This window comes from Pleurodeles waltl, chromosome 6, assembly GCF_031143425.1.
Source record: "Pleurodeles waltl isolate 20211129_DDA chromosome 6, aPleWal1.hap1.20221129, whole genome shotgun sequence".
In the NCBI taxonomy this organism is placed as follows: Eukaryota; Metazoa; Chordata; class Amphibia; order Caudata; family Salamandridae; genus Pleurodeles; species Pleurodeles waltl.
This window is the reverse complement of record NC_090445.1, coordinates 1181955762-1181977690: the sequence shown is the minus strand read 5'-3', so window position 1 is coordinate 1181977690 and position 21929 is coordinate 1181955762. Positions and strand designations below refer to the sequence as shown.

The 21929-nt window shown below is 42.1% G+C and overlaps 1 protein-coding gene across 7 annotated transcripts in view; it reads right to left on the bottom strand.

Annotated features, from left to right (window-relative positions):
* Window positions 1-21929, bottom strand: part of MARCHF8 (membrane associated ring-CH-type finger 8) — a 585276-nt gene that overhangs the window by 69782 nt on the left and 493565 nt on the right. For 4 of the 7 annotated variants that reach the window (XM_069240426.1, XM_069240425.1, XM_069240427.1 and 1 more), the window contains 2 exons: window positions 16982-17061; window positions 15835-16650 (listed from right to left, as the gene is read on the bottom strand). In XM_069240426.1, the coding sequence (XP_069096527.1) occupies window positions 15835-16650; window positions 16982-17061 (896 nt within the window). The remainder of the gene's footprint in view (window positions 1-15834; window positions 16651-16981; window positions 17062-21929) is intronic. The other 3 variants (XM_069240429.1, XM_069240430.1, XM_069240431.1) reach the window with 1 other exon arrangement.

Below are 21929 nucleotides of genomic sequence, written 5' to 3'. Positions count from 1 at the left end.
CCTGTATTACCTTGTGAAATGTTTGAACCCTTTGTGGACTTGGAGTGGCAATCCCTTTTGCTGTGTTGATTGTCGCTCCTAAGTATTGCTGTGTTTGACACGACAAAAGGTGTGACTTCGCGTAGTTGATCGAGAAACCTAGCCTGTGAAGTGTTTGTATGACGTAGTTTGTGTGCTGTGAACATTGTCTTAGCGTGTTGGTTTTGATTAACCAGTCGTCTAAGTACGGGAACACATGTATTTGCTGCCTTCTGATATGTGCAGCTACTACTGCCAGGCATTTTGTAAAAACTCTTGGCGCAGTTGTTATTCCGAATGGCAACACTTTGAATTGGTAATGTATTCCTTGGAATACGAACCTTAGGTATTTTGTGTGTGAAGGATGTATTGATATATGGAAATACGCATCTTTTAGATCTAATGTTGTCATGTAGTCTTGCTGTTTGAGCAGTGGGATTACGTCTTGTAACGTGACCATGTGAAAGTGGTCTGATTTGATGTAGGTATTTAGTGTTCTGAGATCTAGTATTGGTCTCAGAGTTTTGTCCTTTTTGGGTATTAGAAAGTACAGTGAGTAAACTCCTGTGTTTTTCTGTTGAATTGGAACTAATTCTATTGCGTCCTTTTGTAGCAATGCTTGAACTTCTAGTCCTAGAAGATCTATATGTTGTTTTGACATATTGTGTGTTTTCGGTGGGACGTTTGGAGGGAATTGGCAAAATTCTATGCAATAACCATGCTGGATAATTGCTAAGACCCAAGTGTCTGTTGTTATTTCCTCCCAAAGTTTGTAAAATTGGCTTAGTCTTCCCCCCACAGGTGTTATGTGATGGGGGTGTGTGACTTGTGAGTCACTGCTTATTTTGAGGGGTTTTGGGGCCTTGGAATTTTCCTCTATTTTTTGGGAATTGGCCCCCTCTAAATTGCCCCCGAAACCCTCCCCTTTGATATTGACCCTGGTAGGTAGGCCTTGTTTGTGAGGTTGTGGTTTCTGTGGGTTGACCTCGAAACCCTCCCCTAAAAGGTGTCTTCCGAAATGTGCCTCTGCTCTGCGGGGAGTAGAGTGCGCCCATGGCTTTGGCTGTATCGGTGTCCTTTTTGAGTTTTTCGATGGCAGTGTCTACCTCCGGCCCAAACAATTGCTGTTCATTAAACGACATATTGAGCACAGCCTGCTGGATTTCCGGTTTGAACCCAGAAGTGCGCAGCCATGCGTGCCTTCGTATTGTGACTGCAGTGTTTATTGTCCTTGCAGCTGTATCTGCTGCATCCATGGAAGACCGTATCTGATTATTTGAGATACTTTGTCCCTCTTCCACCACCTGTTGCGCTCTTTTTTGGAACTCCTTGGGTAAGTGTTCGATGAAATGTTGCATTTCATCCCAGTGAGCCCTGTCGTATCTTGCCAAAAGTGCTTGTGAATTGGCAATACGCCACTGATTTGCTGCTTGTGCTGCAACCCTTTTTCCCACAGCATCAAATTTGCGGCTCTCCTTGTCTGGAGGTGGTGCGTCGCCTGAGGTATGAGAGTTGGCTCTCTTACGAGCTGCCCCCACAACTACTGAGTCTGGTATTAGTTGTGTTGTAATATATATTGGATCTGTGGGCGGTGGCTTATATTTTTTCTCCACCCTTGGAGTTATGGCTCTTCCTTTAACTGGATCCTGAAAAATTTGTTTTGAATGGCTTAGCATTCCTGGGAGCATGGGAAGGCATTGATACTGGCTATGGGTGGAGGATAGGGTGTTAAAGAGAAAGTCATCCTCAATTGGTTCCGAATGTAAGGAGACATTGTGAAACTCGGCTGCCCTTGCGACCACCTGTGTATAGGATGTACTGTCCTCAGGTGGTGACGGTTTTGTAGGATAAGAGTCTGGGCTATTGTCAGACACTGGAGCATCGTAGAGGTCCCATGCATCGGGATCATCCTGACTCATTGTGGTATGAGCTGGTGAGTGCATCAGTGGTGGAGTTGTTGCTGGTGATGCATGTATTGATGGTGGTGGAGACGGTGGTGGGGTTGTTTTCCTTGCCACCTTTGCTTGTGGTTGCTTGTCCTTTTGTTGAAAGGCAAGTTTCCTTTTTATTTTGATTGGGGGAAGAGTGGTTATCTTCCCTGTGTCCTCATGAATATGAAGCCTTCTTTGCGTGTAGTCAGGCTCTACAGCTTGATGCTCCTCTCCAAATATGTGTAATTGGGAGGTTAATCCTTGTTCCTCTGTATAGGAACTAGTTTTCGGCTCCGAGGCTGGCTGTTTCGGAACCAAAACCTTTTCGGAAGTCTTTTTAGGCTCCGAAGAAACCTTCTTTGTTTTCGGCGTGGTGTCTCGGTGCCGAAATTCTTCGGTGCCGCTGTCTCTGTGCCGAAGTTTCTCGGAGCCGCTGTCTCGGCTCCGAGGTTGCTGTGTGGCGGTATCTCGACCGGAGTCGGATGACTTCGACACCAGCATGCCCTTTTTCGGTGCCTTGGATCGGTCACCTAGTTTTCGGGTTAAGCCATGGCCTGTTGGCGGTGGCGTCCCCTGGGCTTTTGTGGACTTCTCGTGAGTCTTGATTTTCGACGTCTTACTCACGGTTTGGTGTGTTTCTTCGGCGTCGAGTTCTTCAGAATCCGACTCGCGGATGGAGAAAGCTTCTTCTTCCTCCTCGAAACGATCTTGACCTGTCGGCGTGGACGCCATTTGTAGTCTCCTGGCTCTTCGGTCTCTCAGCGTCTTTCTCGACCGAAACGCTCGACAGGCTTCACAAGTATCCTCCTTGTGCTCGGGGGACAAGCACAAGTTACCGACCAGATGGTGATCCGTATACGGATACTTGTGATGGCATTTTGGGCAGAAGCGGAATGGGGTCCGTTCCATGAGCCTTGAAGTCGCACGTGGCCGGGCCGACCAGGCCCCGACGGGGGATCGAAAAAACCCCGAAGGGCCACCGGAGCTCTTCAAAATTCGGTGTCGATTTGTTCTAACTAACCTGATACCGAACGCAAACAATACCGACGTTTTTTCCGAGATTCTAACTAACTTTCCGACCCGAAACACGGAGCGAAAAGGAACACGTCCAAACCCGATGGCGGAAAAAAAACAATCTAAGATGGAGTCGACGCCCATGCGCAATGGACTCGAAATGGGAGGAGTCCCTCGGTCTCGTGACTCGAAAAGACTTCTTCGAAGAAAAACAACTTGTAACACTCCGAGCCCAACACCAGATGGCGGACTGTGCACAGAATGTGTATCTGCAGCTACACATGCCATCGAACATATATATACATATATGCTTATACATATATACACACACACACATACATATAAAAGATAACAATTGCTACAACACATTGTAAAACAAAACACTGCTAATAATAGCGTGTTGTAAAATTTCATGGTATATGCATGCGCTGTAAACATCAAGCACTCTAACAACTAATATTCGATTACTTACATAATTGTGCAAGATAATACAGCCAAACGTCCAAAACATATGCACTGCAGTGCGCCTGAAAACATGATAATTTGTGGCACAGAAGATTGTGGGTGGTGTGGAAAGCCGTGACTGAGTGAAGAAGGGCACTCTGCGAGGGACTTGTGAAGAATGCTGAAGGGACAGGTAAGGAAAAAACACAGCAAGAGAAAGTTCTGAAGGAGACCAAGTGATAAACTAAGAAAAGCAGAAGGAAACAACATGTGGGATGAGGTGGGGTCTAATAAGAGAGAAGGGAGGGTTATGCTGTCAGGGCTGGAAGAGGCTGCCGATATGGTAAAAATTTACTTATGAGAGGGTCAGGAGGTGGCCAAAGTAGGAGCACTAAATGAGATGCCCAGGTTAGCTTCAAATGAGAGCTAAAATAGCACAAAGATGAAGTGTTGTGGTAGTCGTATGAGGACCTGGGGGGCTGTGTGCGAGAAGCCGTGATGGCAACTCATAAGGCCTAAAGGCAGAACAGTATGTTAGGCTATGTTATACTGATTTGTATTGGGCACTTTTCACCCAAGAGGGTATCAATTGTGAAAGGTCTGGGATATTTCGAAGAACGTTTGTGGAGCACTTGAAGAGGAGGAAATGTGGAACAAGCTGTATCACTACTGAAATTTGGAATCCTTTTGAAGAGAACTGCTAAACACAGAAGATGCATAAGTAGGTGTATGGAATGGGGTGATGGTGAATAGAATAGTGGATGATGCAGGATGTTGAATAATGGGAATACAGAGGTACACATATTGTGTTACACCAAGCAAAAGCAGGCAAAAAGAGCATGCCCTGAAATATATGAACAAAAATACCAAGTCAAAGGTTAAAGGGGGTTTGATTAGAAATTGGAATAATGACGGAAATTTGAGGAATGTGGTTAAGTGACGGAACTTTCTAGTGAAAATGCTGTAAATTCACATGGTTTGCATATTCCTGCCAACTAGTGTTAGGTCCGAATACTGCAGGGTGTGTTTTTTTCCAAAGCAGTTTCAAGGCACAATGTGTAGACTGACTCCTTCCTTAATCCACAATGAGCATAGGCTTTGGCTCAACCCTTTGACTGTTTTCCATCCAGTTGCAGTAGGTAGTTATATTTAGGACCTAGTTTCCATTGAAAAAGCGTTTTTTGATGAGTTGCTTATATCTTTGGCACCGTTTGACAAATCTTCATGAAATTTCCCAAAAAAGTATGTCAGAGAATCTTATTGTGCATGGGAAGTTTCAGGGTGATCTGTCAAGAGGGGCCGAGAAAAAGGGGAGGTCAAAAAAAGTGCATTTCCCATTTTAATTTCCAAATGGATTTTAGAATGACTACAACCTGAATTGCTGGACGGAATTACACCAAATTTGGCAGAAAGGTAGCTCTTGGTCCAGAAAAAGGGCTTTTTGTTATTTAGTGTAAATCCGTTCAGTAGCTTTTGAAATATTAAAAGAAAACCACATTTGCATATCTGGAAGCGTGAAGGCTTCGCAAATACCTCCTGATCTTGTGCAGAGATCTGACTGTCTGCCAACACTTCAACCAATAAGTGTTGGCAGCCATTTTGAGACTCTGCTTCATCTGAGTCTCAAAAAGAAAAAAATTATGAAAGGGGGTTAGGGTACTGTTACCCTACCCCCCTAACATTGGTCTAGGGGTCCCCCCCAGGAACTCTCCAAGACCTAAAAGTATTTTTTTCAAATCATGACAAAAATTGCAGCAAATTTGTGAAGTTTGCTACGATTTAAGAAAAAAGCGAAAGCAAGCGCGGCCTCAGCACTGGCTTTTAATATTGCCTACAGGTGGGCCAGGTACGGGGGGGCATTGTGGAAAAACAGGTTGGGGAAGCACAGGTCCCCCTCCTAGGACTTATCAAATCCCCAGGGACCGCCACCTCCCCAGGGCACTACAAATTATTTATGCTTGTGGCCCTGCTGCGCCTGCCCCCTCCACAGGACAAAGGCAGGCAATATAGTGTGAGGGAGGGCCTCGCACCACCCCGGGCCCCAGGGACCGCCACACCACTGGGGCAAAGTGCAATACAGTGTGTCTAGGGGCACAGCCCCCAGTCCCTGGGGACCACCGCCTCCCCAGGGTAAAGTCCAATAATGTGTACAGGGGGCTGCGCCCCCCCCGGGCCCCAGAGACAGCCACCTCCCAAGGGCAAATGTATTTAAATTAATGCGGGCCCGTACAGCCCTACCGCAGCTGTGGGGCTCAAGTAACTTAAAGGAGGGTGTCTGTCGCGGTCCCCTAGCCCCCGGGACCATACCATCCTGGGGCTAAATTCTAATAAATGAGGGATATGGTTTTGAACTCCAAATAACTGATGTATTTGGATTGCAGTCCTGAAGCTCATGTTCCTTGAACAGTTTTGTTTCCAAGGTGTGCGCTCCAATTGATGTGCAATGAGTCAATGGTAGTAGTCATCTGTGCAAGACGGCCCAAAAAAAGGCCTGAAGATTAACATGTTATTGAAATTTCCTCAATGCAGAGTGCGCTGTGTGCTGGCCTTTATCAAACAGACTCAGTGCTGTATTAGTGTGTGCTAGGCATTTCTGTTTGTTGCTGCTCTTGATCAGCCATTTGTCTAGATAAGGAAAGACGTGGACAGTCCCATTCCTAGGTTGAGTTGCGACCACTGCTAAACATTCTGTACAGACCCATTAGGAATTGTAACCACGAATACGAGAACTGGGAACTGGTAGTGTTGACCACTTACGATAAATCTTAAAAATCACGGATGCGCAAGATGAATTGAGATATGTAAGTATGTGCCTTTGAGGTCTAAAGCTGTCACAAAGTCTCCCTTGTGAAGCAGTGGGATGGCATCTTGTAGGGTGGTTATATGAGAATGCTCTGACAAGATGAACTGGTTCAGTGTCCTAAGATATGGTATAGGTTGAAGTATTCCATCCTTTTTGGGATAAGGAAGTACAATGAGTACACCTCCTGTCTTTTTTCTTCAAGAGGTGCTAGTTGTGTTGCTCCCTTTTGAAGGAGAGCTTGAGTGTTTTCTTCTAAAATGGAAAGATTTTGTTTGCTATATAACTTGTGACTTGGAGGTAAGTTGGGTGGTTGGTGTGGAATTGAAAAGTCAATAGCCTCTTTGGGCTATTCAGAGCACACACTGATCTGAGGTGTGTTGTGCCCTGTGTGGATGGAAATCCTTTATTCAGCCCCCACTGGTTTATATACTCAGGGGAACCCCTGGGTGAGTTTGTGCTCTGGTCAAGGCTCCCAGGGGGAGGGAGGCGGTGTCCACCTTTACCATCAACTGTTACCTCTGTAACTTCCCCTTGAGAAGTCCCAGTTGTTTTGGGAATCCTGAAAGGCTTGATCTTGTTGCCTTTGGTATGTGTTTTCAGGAAATTTGTCCTGACTTGGGTGAGCCTCGTGCGTAGGACTTATGAAAAATTCCCCTTAAGGTGGATGTTTGTAGTGCATACATGGACTTTGCTACATCTGTTGCTCTTATTGTTTTCTAACATTTCATCTGCCTAGTGCTCAATAAGGATTTCCCCATCGAAAGGAAGGTGTTGTTGCACCTCTGATTTAAACCTGACTTCCTTAACCAAGCATGCTTGTGAAGTAGTATGTTGGTGTTTTTTCCCCACTAAGAAGTGGTGTCACCTACATCAAGCGTGCAGCGGGTGTTTGCATTTGAGATGATATTACCCTCTGCTGCTAGTTCCTCCCTGTGCTTCCTATATATTTTAGGCAGCTGCTGTATGAGTGCTTCCATCTCTTCCCAATGGAATTTGTCATACCTTGACAGTAATGGAACTCAACCGGCAATATACCAGTGAATTGACACATCAACAGCACCTCTTTTCTCTGCTGAGGTTATACACCTTCTCAATTTTTGGGGGGTTGGGGCATCTCTTGTCATTTGCACAGAAGCAATTTCCTGGCTGTATGAACCACTAGTAAGTCTAGTGGAATCTGAGGCCTTTTGTAAGTGGGGTTGTCTTTGCAAGCCCTATACATTTTTATCTATCCGTGGAATGACTACATGGACTCTGATAGGGTTTTAAAAATTATCAGGAACAGATTTCATTAATTTCCTTTAACACTGGTACAAACTGAATACTACGTTCAGTTTTGGACAGGGTTTCAAGAAAATCATCTTCCTCTTCCACAGTGTACACAGAGACATTGTAGTGATGAGCAGCTCCCTAAATTACAGCATGGTATGATGTTATATCATACGGGGAGATGGCTTTTACTAGATAAGGCACAATATCTAGATTCTTAGGATGATTTACATTGTAGTCTTCCCATAAGTCGTCATTAGCACCAACTGGCTGTTCTGAAGGGTCTCTATCCCCATATGGCAAAACTGGCTCTGATAAGGAGAGAAAATACCCCCCACTGGTGATTATGATGGGGGCGAAGGAGACAATGGTGAACTTGCCCTTTCTGGTGGTGTTTGCGGTGGTAGTTAAGGAGTTGGCAAAGGTGCAGCAGGTGGTACAGACGTCTGCATGGTAGGTGTATGAGCATGTTAGGAAACTGTTGTATGTTACTTTTAGCTTTTTTCCAGAAGGTGGAGATACAATGGGAGGAAGCCTGGACACTGATTGTATAAGTGAAGGCTTTTTAAGGATTTCCCCCCATCAGGGTGAATAAAAAGATGGTTTTGCAGAGTATCAAGCTTTTCTGCTATTCCTTCTAAGATGGTGCCTCTGAAGTTTCGAAAACAGGAGTCGAATTTTTCTTTGATTTCAAATTTGTCTCCAAAAGCCTTTATTCGACTTCGAAAGCTTTGAGGTTGAAAACAGTGTTTCTGACGTCAAAGGCGGGTCTTTTGGCCCCATGGGCTATCTCAGCTTGTTTGGCTTTGATGTTTTGTCAAGGCTTTGACCAGGTTGTTAAGGCGGCGGTAGGTCTACAAGCCTTCTTTCGGCTTTTTTTTCTGGGCTGAAAGCCCAACTCCTGGAGCAGCGATACTCATCGACAATATTGTTTTTAGTGCATTTTGTCACCAGGCCCTGGATCAGTACTCACGCACCTCAGCCTCTTCCGCATAGGTGGTGTTGATGTCATTGGTTCGAAATTCTCCTGCTCTTCATCAGAAACCTCCAATGAGAGCATTTGTGGGCTTGATGATCTCTCGATATTTTCGATCTCCAAGTGACAAGGCAGTTCCTCCCGCATGACAAGAGTGTCTGGGTCTCCAAAAATGTCTGAAGTGACAGACCTTGCTTGACTCTCGATCATGGAATGCATGCAACATCTTTCTCCTCTGTACCTTAGAAAGCTTGACAAAAGGTTCTCTCTAACTCTTGGTGGCTTGGCGGGAGACAGTGATCACAACAGGGATACTTCAATTAACAATGGGGGAAGAAACAAAAGGAAGTGTGCTGCATCTGCTCACATTCTCCGAGGCAGAGTCCTTGATGATTTTTATTAAATTATTTGTGTTGAATAGATGCTGAAATATGGCTTCAATGCATTATTGTTTCCAGGCCTGATGTTTATGTGCATAAACATGATGGTATCAGAGTTGTTGCTTTTCACATCTGAATCCGATGGAGGAAAAAAACAATCTACGGGTGGAGGCGAAGCCCATTAGCATTGTGAATAAAGGGAGGAGTCACTCTACACCTTGTGACTCTAAACTTTTTTTTCAAAAAAATCAACTTGCAATATGTAAACCCAACAGTGGTTTGCAGGAGTATGCAAAGCACACATGGTACGAACATAAGCTTTCAGTGCCTATTTACATGTTTTAAGGAAGTACTTATCCTGTAAGGGAGGACATTTCAGCTAAGTGGTCAGAGCAAAATAAATGATTTGAAATACAATGGGGCAAGGTGGGTTTGATTTACAGACAGTAATCAGAAGTTAGCTGATCACAGTTGCTGAGGAAGAATGTAGGGGGGCTCTGTCCTGCAAGGAGGTCGGTAGGGAGTTGAAATTGGTAGTGGAAAAAGTGATGAGCCTGATGTGTACAAGGATTGAAATAGGATATTCAAGAGCCTTTTTAAAACGTTTCTGATGTTAGCTATTTTTTAAGAGAAATAATAGCCAAAGTTATATTAATAACAAGAACTGGCAAAGTCTATGTGAGACCTATTGGTGTTGTCTGTGTTTTTTTAAATGTTGCACAGCAGTGCAGGCTGCTGTGCAACATGGCTCAAACTAAATGAAAACAAAGTGCTATGGTATGGCTAGTGTTGGCTGTACCCGAGATTTTTTTTGTTTACTTTAAGCCACGATGCACAGCCTGCACTACTGTGTAATATCTTTCAAAAAATAAATTTAAAAAAATCCAAATAGATCGACACAAGGATCATCAGGGTAAGGGCATATTGGCAGCCAAGAGTACAGGTTCTGATTAGGCAGAAGTTGTGTGCTTCCAGAAAAAACGTGCATGTCCTCCACACAGCTGTGATCATTTCATTTATCCAGCTGCCTCACTTGAACATTAAGGGGAACACACATGCCAGTGTATTGATATTATAGTGTCTTAAATAACTAGATAATTGCTGGCGTTTTACTATGGCAGCAGCACAGATCGGAGCAGGCAGTCATTAACGTATGTGGAATTTTACGTCTGGCTAGACAGTGAGTTCAATCTCTGGACCTATTGGCATTGCAATGCTTGTTTGCAATTAAATCAGCACCAACATGTATTTCATGAAGGACTTTCTGAGGCCGAGGGTTTCAGAAACAAATCTGACCCCAGTAAAAAAAAAACAAAGGCGGTGAGCTGAAATTTACATATTGTAGGCTTTCCCATAGGGCAACCCTTTAGTTAGACCCAATATTGTGTTCTTTTTCCTGCACAATTCGTACTTACTGTAATTAATTTAAAGGCATTTTTTCAAAGCACACGGGGCCCTGCCTTTTATGCCACACTGCACCAGCAATTGAAAGTTTGAGATGACAAAAAACCTAGGTACCAGCTGTTCACAAGGCTTTTCGCCCTCTTCAAATGATCAACAAATTGAAATCACTTACCAGCTCAAAATAAGCAGCCTTCTCTAATGAGCAGTGTGACCCCCTAATGAGTTGCTGAAAGAAGCTGGGGTTGAGTCGACTGGAAAATTGGGCGCTACCACCAGCTTCTTTCTTTCTGAGCACACTAAAGAGTATGGGCCAGATGTATCAAGCGATTTTGCATTCGCAAACGGTGCGAATCGCAAAATTCGGCCGTTTGCGAATGCAAAAATGCCTTTCAGAATGTATGAAAGGCATTCGCAGTGCAATTTTAAGGAATCGCTAAATTAGCAATTCCTTAAAATTGCGACCCAATTTAGAGAATCGCAAATTGCGATTCTCTAAATAGGGAATCGCAAATAAGGAATTCTTATTTGCGATTTCTTAAGCACATGTAGCAAGCATTTCCTAAATGCGAATTGGGCATTTAGGAAATGCAATTACCACCAACAAAAGTTTGGTGGTAACCATGTGCAAATTTTAAAAATGCTTTTTAAATGCATTTTTAAAATTGACATGTAGCGCACACATGCCCCTAAGGCATGTGTGTGCTTCACATGTCCGCAAAAATATTTTTGGGGTGCAGCAGAGGGGGCCTTAGGCCACCAGCACCCTGGGATTTGAATTTCCTAAATTGCTAATTCCTAACTGCAATTCGCAATTTAGGACATGCAAAACCATTTGCAGCAGGCCCATAGGTGCAAATGGAGTTGGATTCTCTATTTGCGATTCGGTAAGAGCATTTGCGGATTTTAAGAAATCGCTATTACCGAATCGCAAAAATCATACATACCATTTTGCATTTCTTAAATAGCGATTTCTTAAAATTCGCTATTTAAGAAATGCAATTTGGTTTTTTGATACATCTGGCCCTATATTCCCAGGCATGCCGATCTTCCCCCCTCAAAGTACAGTTCTGACAATGTTCTTACTTTTCTTCAAAAATCTTGCTTCTCCAGACGAAGACACCTGGGCCACACTTCAACACAAACTGATCCCCTCCCTAACCCAGAACAGATTCTTTGCAGCACACTGCATGTACTGGACCCTAGCACAACTGTTCGATTAAAACTGAAGGACGCCAATACATGCTAGGCATGTGACTCGTCCCCTAACAATGAAGAACATTTGTTCTTCTCTTGCCCTCACCTGCAATCCTACTGGCACGATGTGTCTCTACAACTAGACACAAATGTTAAAATGACTATTTTGGTATCATTCCCGATGATCCTACTAGGATCTTATATGGCATATCCCTGTTTGATCTCCCGGACACAGACCTCTTCCTCCTTGACCCTCTACTCACCATTGCTATCAATGATTGATTGGAAATTGAGTAACAATATATCTTACCATATCTGGTGGGCCTGTGTGACTTACCTAAGGAGCACACCCATAACCTAAGGTAATAACAAGGGTTGCCCGGCAACCTCCCAATGTATTTGGGATACGCTTGACCGCTTCATCTACAGCGCACCCTACTAAGGAGGCAATCCACAAATTTTCTTCTTTGATCACAGGTTCCATCACTGACATCATTAATTAAGTTCCCCATACCTTTCATGTTGTATCACGACTCCCCTCTCCCCCATCCTCCCCTCCTTAGACATGATCCCCAACACAGTCATAAAGATGTGTACATCTTACATACATGTCTGTTTACTTCTATGAAGATTCATACCTTTCCCATAGATCAACACCCTAAACTGACACCATACTCTCTGGGTTTAGCCTACAGTCAATTACCTCCTATGGACTTTGTTGATAACAAATCACAAATGTAATATTGATATACGCATCATGTAAATGTTAATTGTTTCATTTAACATTATCTTCTTCCTCCTTGTTTTTTCTGTACTATTTTTACTTCTCTATTGAAAACCAATATAATATTTTGAACTGAAAAAAGAGTGTATTTCTTGTTCACTAGGGTTATCATATTGCCTCCTCAAAAGATGATAGTGGGAATGCTTGCAAATAATCTAACCACTGGCATTTGATCGGGAAAGCATTCTAGCCCACAGTTATTTTTTAACCACTATGTCACCTCATGTGAGACCCAGCCATATGCAAATTAGCCACAATCCTGTTCAAACAGGGACAGTCCAGTCTGAACTCCCCAGCCAGGTTCTCATTGAACCAGAACTCAAGCAACCCAAGTCCAAATTTGGCGTGTCTTGGTTCCAGTGGCTTAGGGAGTACAGGGTTGATCATACCCTTGGCTAGTTAGGGTGTTACATAAACACACAACAGATGATGGGAGGAATGCTTCTTGATTTCCGGTTCGGAGGGTACCTGACTTAGCAGCTGGATCTGGACTGTTGAAGAAGCACCATGGCTGATGTGATTAAGGCTGGGTCTGTTTTGAGGTAGGCAAAAAATGAGGAGATGAAATGCTACCCGAAGCAACTGCCAGTGGTTGGACTATGTGCAAGCATTCCTCTCATCACATTTTGTCTGATTTGTCATATTGGCTCAGTTAATATGGAAATAGCTGCTCAATTTTTTAATTTTTTTTCCTTACCGTGATGTTAATGGTTGTTTAAAACACACGTTTTAGAAAAAGACAAAACCAACTACTTTAATTCTCAAAATCTGTATCATTCCTCTAAATCAGGGGCAGCCGGCACGTAAGGACATGTGAAGAGGAATCCTATGCTTCTGTGGTGAGACCGATCAGGCGTGGAGGTCGCAGGCAGCGCTAGATAATAGAGTGATACTGGGCTACCTTAGAGTATGGTAACCAAAGTGCAAATCGAAAAAAATAGAGGGTCAATGGTAACAAAGCAATAATGAAGTGGTGTTTCTGTGCATATGTATTCAAAGTGTGCTGATCGAGGTGTGGCTGGGGATTCTCTCCTTAGGGGAGAACGGGGAGGGGCAGGTTGGGTCAGTTGGGGTGGGGGCGAGAAAGAAAAGAGTTAAGGTTCTTTAATCTGCTTGCAACTTAAATGCTTATTCTGTCAATAAGGCCAGATTGACTAATGGCAAGTTTTCACAGTAATGAGTCACGCAATGAACACAGCTGTAATTCTTTTGTTATTACTCCAATAAAAACATTTACACACTGAACAAAGGGAAACAGAAAGCCAAGGCCAAATAAATGATGTTTTATTCTAAACTTCACATTATTAGCCAAATGCTGGCATTAGGTGGGTCTGGCGAACTTTAGGTTTCTGTGGCATTTGAAAGGCTTCTCTCAAATTATAACAGCTGTTGAGCTTGTATGTACAAACAGATTTGGTGAAAAAGAATGTGATGTGCGGGAGTCAATGGAAGGGAAGAAAAGAATGAAAACTCCCTATGTTTGGTGAGATAAATTAAACAGTGCTGGGGTAAGAACTTGTTGTGTGAAAGGTGCCACCTTGCAGCACTTCAGGGTCCACCTGCTTACATTTTTTATAGCAGTCAGATGACATTGTTATACGGGATGCCCTTGATTTCAGTTTTCCGTTTTTGGATTGGGCTGGGATTTTTCAACAGCCAGTATTGTGTTTTTTTTTAAATGGACCCAGCAGAAAGATTGTGTTGTATAAGAGAGAGGTGAAGACAAAAGGAAGAACCTAGGTTTAATATTGATGGGCATCAACATTGACTTGTGTGCTCTTCAACGTGTTCTTAAGTTGCACTGAGGGGAGTTAGCAGGTAGTGCTTTTTTTTTCTAGATGATATGCTCATCTAATAGTTTTATACCCATTAGGGACTGCAAAAAGGTGGAAGTCTGGTCAAAAGGGTGGCATGTCGGCCTCAGTAGCGCAAAGTGAAACTTGCGGGTAAACCAATCCAGAGGATTTATTGGACTGTAGAATTAAAAGTGACTAGGCAGGAGTGAGATATCAGGGTTACCATGTCAATAACTTCTAAGCAAGTGAATATGGTAGTAAAACTCAGTGAAGACCAAATTGAAGTTTAAGTCACAATTTGTATGAGGAGAGGCTCACAGTCACTTGTATTTGTGAACAACTGCAAATGGAGTTTTAGGACGAGGGAGGAAGACACAAACACTGAAGTCCTAAATGGAATGTGCATAACGGAAGGCGAAACAAATTATAGTAGAAAATTCTTAGTGGAAGAGCGACAGGCCACTTTAAGAGAATGCAGAGTGGAAGGATGCTCAGGAAGAGTTTATTTAACTACCTCTCCAACAACTATGTCGCCTACCTCTACACGTCACATACTACTCTCTCTCTTCTTCATATATAAATTAAAACTCCTTCAGCAACATTGCCTGGTTAGAGCTTTTATCTGGTCACTAGAATTGTCTATACATTTACATCATCATTCCTCTAACCCTACTCCAACTGCTTCCCCCTAATTCTAACCACACCGTGGTTAAAAGCATTACAGATGTATCAGCAGACAATTTAAACGCTGGTGAGGTACACTGTAAATGAAGGGGGGGGGGGGGGGCGTAACACTCAGTAGCAACATTTATAAAATTTAAAAAACTTAGAACTTAGAATAACTTCCCAGCAAAAGTATATTAGCTCAATAAGGTTGAAGAAAGCGCATGGTGAACAAAAGTAGGTGATGATCTTCAAAATAGCTACAGATCCAGCACCTGGATACCCTTACGGGTGACAAGCAATGCCCTACAAATCCACCTAACATTACATTACAGACCATGTAATGTGTGTGAAATGTAGGTAGCGAAATTGGTTTAGTCGTTCTGCAAAATCGTTAATTTAGTAAAATATTTAAGAAGATGCTTTTCTCTAAGCTCGACCAAAATGCCTTTATGAATTACTTGAAATAGACACTAAATAAACATTACACTACATTTCTGCTTTCACTTAGCTTGTTGACATACATTGAATTCGTAAGCACTAATTTATTAAATGTAGCCCTCAAGTAAAATACAATAAAGTAATACAACTTGAAAAGAAAGCAGAGTTTCGTTTCAGGGAAGTGATAACGCAACACACCAAAAATTGCATAAAGGTAAGCCTTCCTGCAACATGATTTGCCTAATTGTTTTCAGTTAAATTGAATACAGAAAAAATATTCTGCATTTAAGTTTAAAAAATTGGCTTGCAGGAAGAAGTAAGGATGATGGAGTTGAGGTAAAGCACAGATGCACATTTTTTAAAATTGAACTTCAAAGAAGGGCATATCACATTTACCAAAAGGGATGACTAGCAGGTAAAGTTGTTCATGTTTTACTCTTAACTTTAAAAAAAAGTTCAAGTGAGTTGAACGTGGGAAGGCAAACACTATACCAGGGCAGAGCATTTCGACTTCTCTGGAATGGAATGGGAGTCTGAGAATTTGTTCTTATTTTTGGGAGTAGGAGGGAGATCCCTGTGCAGTAAAATCCCTAAGGCATGCTAACGAACCCAAATAATGTCTTCTATCAACAGATTAAAACAATATATTCACAACTACAATAAAGAGCAGAATTAAAACTGATTGAATTTCAAAGGTTTGGTTTTTGAGGGGCCAACCTGCATTGATCTCCTGAGGCTGAAATAGGCGACACTGGGGGACATTTTTCTGAAATAGGTGAAGGCCAATCAAGGTCACTATTCTCAAATGAACAAAGGGGTGCTCGTGGCTCCTTTGACTTGTTGGGCACGTTGTCCTCAAACACTTCATCATCTCCCATGTCATCAGAACAAAACTCTGTACTTCCAACAATTATACTAGATGAATGATCAGCCCGCTGGTGAGTTGAGCAGTTTTCGGTATCATGGAGCTTATGAAGACATGATCCCTGAGAAAAGGAAAAAAGATTGCGGAGAAAGACTTTGCTTTTCCAAAACTCGCCGTCTGGTCTTTCCTCTATTAGCGGTACAAGTACTGTGCTGTGGTTCACTTCCATTCTGGAACCACGTGGTGGATTTGTTGTGATGGATGAATCATGAGACTTTTTTAAGTTGCTATGAGGCTTGAAATGATTTGTTTTCTTTTCCTTATGATTATACTTCTTCATTTTGAGGCACTGCTCTGAAGGAGAGAGCAATTTCCCTTCAGAGCATGTCCGCTCAAAGTCGCTGGAATTCCCCAAAGTGTTTTTGACCTTCTTGTCCACATCATTCAGTGATTTTGAGAATGGCAATGATCCATTAACCTTGTCAGGCTTGCAAACACAAACACAGTCTTGGGAAGATGAATTATTCTTTGAAGCTTGCAAAACATCATGACATACTACTGTTATTGTGTTTCCATGAGTTAGAGAATTCTGGTAAATAGAACTTTTCAAGACAACTGCAGACTGGAGTGGGATGTGGTGGCAACAATCAGAAAGTACTTCACTGGAACTGCATGCAGAATCACGAAATCAAAGCATAGAAAGCAAAAGAAAACCAGAAATGTTAATAAAGAAGAGAACATGAAATACAATGGAATAGTGAGAACTGGATCTTGTGTGACAACATGAAGAATTCTACACTACAATGACTCCAACAATCATACTTCATTTAATCACAAAAAAAATGCTTAAAGTCCATCTCTAACCTGATTACTTAAACACAACACATTTCATCAATAATGCAAGTTCTTTTACATTTACATAGTATTTTCTTCACACTTCCCATGCACTGCACTTTTGCACAGTAAATACCTCAGCGAAGGGTTTGGTGGTGTTATTACCTGCAGATATCCTGATTAGATGGAGTAACTGAGGTCCGGGAGAAACTGTGAGGAGCAGAGACTGAGGTTGGACTTCCAGCCTGTAATATTTAAATCAAATATTAGCTTTATAGTACTCAACTCTGGTTTAGAAGTAGAATTTAATTGTGGCAGTTGTGTGGTATAGATTAGCCAAGATGTACATTTAGCTAAGGCTATAATGATGAACTAGCTAGTGGATTATACAGTCATCAGATGTACACATTTAGAACAAGATATGGGAGTCATTACTATCTTCTTTAAGTGCACACAATACATTTTCAGTGCAGTTATGAAGTTTTGTGGTGAGAGCTTGGCAAGAATGTAAGGTGGGAGGGAGATCTAATGCAAGCCGGCCTTGGAGGTGGACAGATCGGTACTTAGAGGTCGCACATGGTGACTCAGGTGTAGTTTGAGGGGTGAAGTTGTCAGACAGTAATTTTCGAGTAGTTATCAAGAGAGAATGTCAGAGAAAGCTAGGACCAGTACTGTTTACTGTTCTGAAAACAAGCAGCAGGAACTTGTGTAAGGCCTGGCTCTCTTTGGTGTGCTGGCCGACTTGGTGTCAGATGTTAAGAATGCGATAAAGAAAGCTGCAGAAATGAAATGGGAAAATAATATTACTGTGGAAAAACGTGCAAAATGGAAAAAGGAGGGACTAGATGACAAAGCCTCAAGGGACTGGTAGATGGCTGGGTGCAGATGTTTTTCAATACAGTTCAACTGACAACAGGTGTTCGCAGAAGAATAAGGTGACCCAAGTCAGTAATGAGGAGTGGAGAAGAGAGGAATCTTGTACTACAAAGCTGTAAGAAAATCTGTGGATTGTTTCCTTTTGGGAAATGAGTTGTTTAGAAGGAGCAGTGTGGGAGTGTAGACATCTGCAAGTCATGATTAGGTGGGGATATGGTAATATTAGGTGCAGGGTGGAATAGTGTATTTGATACACGTATGAGATCTATAGGTTTTTCCTGGTCAATGTGATTGTGAGAGGTGAGGAACAGTTGGTATGTAATCAGAGAAACAATGTCAAAGTGGTGCGCTACCTTTAATTAGTGAGTTTCAGTTTGAGATTACCATTGATGATCACTGTGGTGGAGAGTTCAAGTAAGTCAAGACCACATCAAGTTCTTAAAAGAGATAATGAAAATATTGCAATGATGTTTGCTGTGAAGGGTGCAATGACAAGTGTACTGTGTACTCAAAGGAGTTTGGAAGGGTGGTTTGCTTGGGTATGGACAACAGTTCTAAGTGACCTGTTAAGTAGAACACCCTACTCCCCCACCTTTGTGGCTGCTTCAAAGTGAATATGGAATTCGCAAGTTCAGGACAGATGAATACAAGTGTAGCAGAGCCGTTATAGTCAAGAACCTTTCTGTAATGGCAAAAAAGTGTAATGAAGGCTTGTGAGAGTCGAAGTTGTCAGTAGTGAAGGATGTTCTGCTGCAGACAGATTGAGCATCAATAGGCAAAAATAGACAGAATTCATGAGACGCATTACAATGCAACTCAGTGGTTTTGTTGGGTTTGTGGGTATAAGAGGTTACCTTTGGTAGATGTGAGGAGGCATAATTATGTGTAGAAAAAGTGTTCAACCGGGCGTAGATGATGTAGTGAGAAGATGTGCTGTAGTGGTTAGTAAGAAAATTTACAATGTAGTTCCACTAGGTGTAAGATGTGGAAGCAAAGGCACAACTAGGTGTCAAACACTTTTGGGTGCAAAATAGCAAGAGCTCAAAATCACAATTGGGTGCAGAATCACAATTAGGTGCAAAATCTGCTTTGGATGCAAATCCACAAAATGTTGTTGAATACGGCAACATATTTAAATGCAATATAACTTTTCTGCGGTGTGGGTGCACCAAAGGCAGAGGCCTCTGTGCCCAGATGATGCCACATGCCAGAACCCCCTACTGGCCTTACTTTAAAGCATGCTCCAAAAAATTGCTTACTTGTCTGGCATCATCCTCAGTATCAGGCCCCCCAGTAAGCCTTGCCCTGCTACCCACCCCAATGAGGCTGCTAAGCTTTTTTTATGTCAATTATGCAAGTTTACTTCCTTGCTCCACAGTTATACTACCAAGGCCCGACACATCACTCACTATCAAAGCACCCACACTGAATATCTTGCCACGTGCTTAATGTTAGATCTCTACACAGACACCCTACTGAAATCTAAGGTATTATAAATTTTGAACAGCCTGATGTAGTTTTCCTTACAGAGACTTGACTTAGACCCAAATCCAATCCTGATATTGTAATTCTCAGTCAGAATGGCTCACCATCTGCCTTTTGATAGAGCAATAAAATGTGACAGTGGTGTCACAAATATTTTTAAATATCACATTAAATGTGAGAATACTAACTGTTTGACTCTACAATGTACAGATGTCATGACTATTAAAATCAGCTTCTCCTGTGAACTCTTGCTTTCTGGTGCCCTTGTTTATAATCCTCCTCCTACTTTGGCTGTATTTTAGTTGCTCTGATAGCTCCACTTATTCTTAAAACCTCATATCATGCGCTTCTAAGAGTCCTGAACTATCATCTTGTAGATAAAGTGAATATTTCATTTCCGGAGCTGAGAAACAACATGCTATCCCTTGGCTTAAGATCGCTTTCAGAAATTGCGACCTCTCAAGCAGGCCACTTTCTAGACCCCATTATCTAATATATATGATATTACAGCAGCTAGCACTACACTGTTCACTTGGCCTGATCACTAGGCATCTCATTTTATCTTGTCTTCAAGGTCAAGTCTTTTCCTCACACTATACCTCCCTCCAAAACCCAGAAGATACTGATCTAAAATTACTCCTGATTTATTTCTGTCAGGGGACACCCTAATCTATCCCGACTTGAAACTTACCTCAATTTCACTTTGAATACTTTTAACTACAGGTCTAAAACAACCTGAAAACTCAGATGCAACAGATCATCCTCCTTCCGTGCCCAGGTTTAATGAAACACCAGAACTAAGGAAAGTAGCTTGCATGTACCTTGAGCAAATGGCTATCAAATTGCTTCCTCAAAGACACGGTCATGTGTAAGAAAATGCAAGAAGACTATCACAAACTTATCAGGGCTGAGTCCCATGTTTTCTACTCCCAATAAATTGAGTATGATGCCCATTCTAAGAAGGAAATTTTCCAAACAGTAAATCCAGTATCTAGCCCTAGATTTCAGGTGCAGCCCCTGCCCAATACACAATCTTTCTGCGATGTGCTATATTCCTATTTCTTTATTAAGATCAAAACTATCTACGTTTCCTTTTATATCAAGCTGACGTCTCCCTCCTCTTTGAATAATAAAATTAATTTACAGGCCACATCCTCTCCAACACTTTCAAGATTTAGTGAAGTGTTATAAATAGAGGTACAACGACACTGCTTTCCTTCAAGTCTGATTCACCTCTTGACCCTTGCCCTCCCACCTCAAAATCAAAGCCAGATTGCTGACTTAGTGGCCCCTTATCTCAAGCCCTCTTTGTAACAAATCCACCTCTCAAGCGGTGTTCCTCCATTACTGGAAACACGCATAGGTAATACCTCTACTAAAAAATCCATCAGCTAATCTTTTGATTCCAGCCAATTACAGATCCATTTCCCTTCTCCTCATCACAGACAAAAGTATTGAAAGGGTTATCAAAAAGCAGTTGGTTAATATTCTGGAACTATATAATCTTCTGGACCCAACAAAATCTGTTTTTTGTTCTAACTACCACAATGAGACGGCCCTAGTATCTGCTGCTGATGACGTGAGATGTTTAATGGACCAGGGTATTGCTGATGCACTGGTCCTTCTCGACCTATTGACCACTTTCAGTATGGAAGACCACACCACTTTACTGGAAAGACTTGAAAGTAATGGAGTAAGTGGGCTAGCATTAACCTGGATCAAACTATTTTTAACAGACAACAAACACATTCGACCTCCTCTACACCGCAACCATCATCAAATATGATGTGCCTCAAGGCTCCAGCTAAATGCCAACTCTTTTTAATGTGTATATGCTTTTCCAGGAAGCCTTTGTCAGGTGTTTCAGCTTTCACACCTTATATGCAGACAATTCTCAGACAGTGGTATCTATTTGCAACCATTCTTTAAGCTAAATTCAAACTATATATGCATTTTCTTGAGTTCAACTCCAACAAATCAAACGTTTTACTCTTGGGCCCCCTGTGGAATACTTGGTCCCCAGGCTGGTGGCCACAGGGGTTGGATGCTGCATTCTCCCCAGTGAGGTCGGTGAGAAACCTAGAGATTAATGTTGCTTAGGACTTTTTCAACTTCCCCCCAAAAAATCTGGTTACTGACTTTTGATTTGCTACACTTAAAATAGCAAACAAATCTTTAAATTATTCCCTGAGTCATTGCATATAAAGTTTGTTTCAATTGTTCCTAAACTATGGAAATGTACTAACACAAATTTATACATTTTTTTTTACCCCATCCAACCTCTCTCTAACTCAATCCAAAGCTTTCTGACTACTATAAATTCCCAAACATCCTTTTCAAACTTCCCCCTCCTTTTTATCTAATTTGCCCAACAGGCGCATATGTCCATTACTCCCATTAAGAACTCACAACTCCCTTTTTCCTATCACTTACATTATTCTATTCCTACTCAAAATACTACTAAATGCATAATAACTCGAGAGCACAAACTTACCACAACTAACCCACAAGTAACACCGGCATTTGCAATGCAATGGGTCATGCGTTTGCTCGAGTTAGAGCTGTTAACTTTGTAAATTCCTAACTAGACTTTTCTTGCCACTCACATTGAAAATGAAAAGTAAAACAGTTGACATAAGTAAGCTGATACAAAGCGCCATGGCCGCCAAGAGCATAAGTGCGAAGGAGGGACACAAAAGGAAAAAGAAGTTCACTCGCAGTCAAACGTATCAGCAAACATGCAATTATCCAT